Consider the following 4705-nt stretch of genomic DNA (forward strand, 5'->3'; position numbering starts at 1 on the left):
AAAAAAAAAAAAGAATCTGGATCACCTTCTTACACTACGTACAAGAACAGACTCAAAATGGATTAGAGACTTACACGTAAGACCCAAAACCATAAAACTTCTAGAGAAAACATAGGTAATAAACTCTCTGATATTACTAACAGGAATTTCTTACTAGATATATCTCCTTGGGCAAGGGAAACAAAAGAAAAAATAAACAAATGAGACTACATCAAACTAAAAAGTTTTTGTACAGCAAAGGAAACCATCAACAAGACAAAAAGACAATCGACTGTTTGGGAGAAGATATTCACTAATGACACACCTGATAAGGGGTTAATATCCAAAATATATAAGGAACTTACACAACTCAACAAAAATACAAACAATCCAATTAAAAAATGGGCAGAAGACCCGAACAGATACTTCTCAAAAGAGGAAATACAGATGGCTCATAGACATATGAAAAGATGCTCAAGGTCGATAACCATCAGAGAAATGCAAATAGAAAGCACAATGAGATATCACCTCATACCTGTCAGAATGGCTATCATCAATAAATCAAAAAACAAGTGTTGGCAAGGATGTAGAGAAAAGGGAACCCTCATACATTGTTGGTGGGATTGCAAATTGGTATAGTCACTATGAAAAACAGTATGGCGGTTTCTCAAAAAATTAAAAATGGATATACCTTTTGACCCAGCAATTACACTTCTGGATATTTATCCAAAGAAAAACGAAACAATAATTCGTAAAGATCTATGCACTCCAATATTCATGGCAGCACAATTTACAATAGCCAAGATATGGAAGCAACCTAAATGCCCATCAACAGATGATTGGATAAAGAAATTATGGTTCATATCTACAATGTAATATTACTCAGACATTAAAAAAAATGAAATTCCACCATTTGCAACGACATGGATGGACCTAAAGGTTATTATGCTCAATGAAATAAGTCGGACAGAGAAAGATAAATACCACACGATTTCACTTATATGTGGAATCTAAGGAACAAAAAGAACAGACTAATCAAAACAGACTCACAAATATACTGGACAATTTGGTGATAAACAGAGGGGGGTGTTGAGGGGCTGGGAAAATGGGGTGAATGGTTAAAGAAGTACAAATTAGTAGTTGATAGCTGGGGATGGGGAGCACGGCAGAGGGAATGCAGTTAGCATTAATATGATGGCTAGGTGGAGGGCCAGAGGAGGGGGGGAGCAATTGGGGGGATCGTTTTATGAACTATATAGATGTCTAACCAATGTATTGTATTCTTGAAACTAATTTAAATAATTTTAAGAAAAAACTATAGCAGTCTCTAGACATTCTTACTTTTATTCATATTTAAGTCATTTTAAAGGGCTGACATTAAGCTATGACTGTAATTAATATTTTAGTTTCTTTTCTAGCTCACCAGAATTTAAGCACCAAAATGATTATGTCCTTTAAAGGCTAATATTGCTCAAAAACACTTTTGGAATTCTTTTTTCAGAACTGCTCACATGGCTGATTTGCCAGTCATATAAAAAAGAAAACTAATCTCCTATGTTTACTACAACATATCTTATCTCCTACTCTTATACTCCCATTGTTCCCTCTCCTCAAATTACTGTCAGTCAGGGAGAAAGAGGAAAATGAAGAGAAAAACAAGTAAATTTTATGAAAGCAACTGTTAATAACCAGGTCTGCCCTATATTCCATATCTTCTATTTTTACATCAAAATAGCTGAAGAATAAAATGATCTGCATCTTGATGCCCATCAAATAAAGGTCAAACTACAAGAAAGAGTTAAATAAAGTTCCATTATTTTCATAAGGAAGTGTGATTCTTTTTTTTTTAACTTTTCTAAAACGGATTTAAATTATATCTGGCTCTTAATAGCTTACTCCTTGGCCATTTAAAACTTGGTCCCTCAGGATGATTCACTCTCCAACATCTCTGGATGGAAGAGTTTTTTCCGGTAGCCTTAGAACCTGCTCAGTACCAAGGTTGGAGCACTTTTATCAAATGTCAGTGCCAAGACGCTTTTACAAGAAGTAGAACTGTAAATTTTATTTTTAAAATTTCTTTGCACTTAAAAATTTAACTTATAGTTCAATTATTAAATTCTTCACAAATTAAGTTGTTCATGATTTTCAAGGATAAAATAAAAACCAGTGAAAAGTCACAAGAGTAAACAGGAAAATCAGACAGAATTTTAACAAATAGATGTCATTTTGTGATATTCTAGCTCCCATCAAAAAAAAAAAAAAAAAAAAACACGCTGAAGATATTTTCCAGAGCTAGAAAATGTATTCACATAGAGTCTAAATGTTCTTCCTCCGTATACCTCACTTTTGAAATCTCGCCTTTCGTGGCTTGCCAGACTTCCAAATTATGCCTCTCAACCAAGGCAGGTTCCAATGCCATGTTTCCACCTGTCACTTAGGCACTCTAACTCAAATATACCACCACCAACCACCTCAAAAACATGTCTGAAACACTGTATTTTCCATCTTTATCTCAAATCTTTTTCTATTTTTGTTCATCCTACCACCAGTTTCCTTGTATTTGGGTTTTTCCTCTTACCTTCACTCCTACACTTGCATTCGTCAATCCTGTTTTGTGCTTTTTAAAAAAATATTTCACATCTATACCTTCCTTTTCATTTTCTAGCTCAAATCCTTCTCCCAACCAAATTAGTTTTCTCATTCTTTTGAATAAGCTTAAGCTCTGGCCTTTGCACTTTTTCTTACATTCCTCCCCTTATAGAAACACCTAACCATTACCACTCCAATTCAAATTCTACCTATTCTTCAAAATAATGAAAGTAATCCCATCTTCTTCAACTAGCCTTTGCTGACCATCCTATTTTGAAAAGATTACCTCTGTCTTTGAATTCCTACAGCATTGTTTATAGTTAAGCAGTCCTTTGGCAATTTAATCAAGTGATGACTTATGATAGCTCTTTAATTGCAATCAGATCATAACTATTTATATATACCTCACACAATTAGTGCCCAGTGTTGCACAAGGAAGTCACTCATAAATACTTATTTTTGGATGGCTAATTTATTGATTGAAATTACATACTTCCATACAGATTTGCATTCAAAGGGAAACCTAAAAAGAGGGAGGGAGTCAGGGTGATAACAGACTGTCATCAAACTGGTATCAATCCTTGCTTTACACGGCCAAAATCAAGCCAAGAAAAAGTCTCATCCTCATCATAAGGACAGAAAGAAAATAATCCAGGTAATCGCAAATTCCATTTCTTTTTTTAAAAAATCATTCCTAAAAGTTTGCAAAATTGATTTGTAGTATTAATCTGCTTCCCCTCCCCAACCCCAGGCCTCCCTCAGGAGTAAAAATAAACAACAACAACAAAACCCACCACTTGTACAGCCCAAAGTTAGAAAAGATTGCGGGAAGAAAAGATCTGGAGAATTTCAAAGCTGCCAAAACTCAGCCAATGTATTAGCATATGAAGATCCAAAATCACCTCTGATCTTAGATTCTTCTCAAAAACTTCACAGATGCTGTAAACAGGACAGTTCTCAAGTCAGCCCCGGCAAGAGCATTGACTGAGGCAAAGCGCTGATTAACAGAGCCGACTTGGAAGCTGAGGTTAATAAATTCTAAGCCAGGAAAAATGCGGTACAAATCTAAACTCTGCCCAGACACCCTACCCCTGTTGAGAAGCAAGGGTTGCAAAGGTGAAAAACAAGGAAAGAGGTCTGTGGGGAGATAAGCTATTTCCAGGGTCTTCCCGGACAAGCTGGGGGGCAATCTCCACTCTGGTAGATAGCCCCGGGCACCGCCCAGAGGTCCCAAAGGCGGGTCCGACCACTGGCAGGGCTGCGCAGCGTCCCGGAGCTGGGCAAGCCCAGGCCCGCGTCCGTCCCGCCCCGCCAATCCGGACCTGCCTGGGGCCAAGCAGCGCCCCGCGACCGTCCGGGTGCAGCCGAGGGCCGGGAGCCAGTCTCCGCCCCTTCTCTCTCTCCCCGCCCCGCTTTCCCAGCAGGACGCAGCTGCCCGGCGTGCGGAGAGCGGCCTGTCGCGAGCCCAGCGCTAGGACTCAGGGTCCGAGCCCCGCTGGATTGCGCACCTGAGCTATCTCCATCCTCGGAGACGGAAGAGCTCTCTGTGTCCTCGTCCTCGGAGCTGCTCCCCTCGTTTTCGGCGTAGTCCACCTCCATCTCATCGTGATGGTTTGTCTCCTTCTTATCCCCTCGGGAATGGACTGGCATTTTCCAGCCGCGCCGTCGCTTTCCACTGCCGGCGCCCAGCCCGGCCACCGCCGCTTCAACGAAGGGCGCGCGGGACGCCCAGACCCACCCTGCGGCCGAGCTCGTTCTGAACCCCTCCGCTCCTCCCCGCCTCTGGCCGGAGCTTCACAACCTAACCCGCAGGCTCTGCACTGGGAGCTCTGCCATTGGTGGAAGTAGCCCTCCCAGCCAGGGGGCGGGGCTTGCCCAGCTCTGGTATGGTTGGTTGCCCGTAATCACCGCGGGGCCTTGCGGTGTCTGTCGGGAGTTGTAGTCTTTACCGCTCAGACCTGCAGGGGCTGCCGGCTTCCAAGCTTCAACAGTCTGCATCACTTCTTGCCTCTGGACTTCAAGTCCCACAAAGCACGAAGGCTGACAGACTCGACCACAGTTTATAAACTAAACAGAAAAAGATTGTGCGAATTTAGTCTGTATTTATTCTTTTCCCGCCAAGTGATTGAGCTCCCTG

At 41.3% G+C, this 4705-nt stretch overlaps 1 protein-coding gene across 3 annotated transcripts in view; it reads right to left on the reverse strand.

Annotated features, from left to right (window-relative positions):
* Positions 1-4454, reverse strand: part of BRMS1L (breast cancer metastasis-suppressor 1 like) — a 31577-nt gene extending 27123 nt beyond the window's left edge. Inside the window, exon 1 of one of the 3 annotated variants that reach the window (XM_023522330.1) lies at positions 4077-4393. Coding sequence is in view for 2 of the 3 variants with exons in the window: in XM_011376584.2 (XP_011374886.1) it covers positions 4077-4218 (142 nt within the window). In the remaining variant the exon portion in view is untranslated. Of the gene's footprint in view, positions 1-4076 lie in introns of all 3 variants that reach the window. The other 2 variants (XM_011376584.2, XM_023522324.1) reach the window with 2 other exon arrangements.
* Positions 4455-4705: the final 251 nt, after the last annotated feature.

This window comes from Pteropus vampyrus, unplaced genomic scaffold (genome assembly GCF_000151845.1).
Source record: "Pteropus vampyrus isolate Shadow unplaced genomic scaffold, Pvam_2.0 Scaffold10, whole genome shotgun sequence".
NCBI classification, from domain to species: Eukaryota; Metazoa; Chordata; class Mammalia; order Chiroptera; family Pteropodidae; genus Pteropus; species Pteropus vampyrus.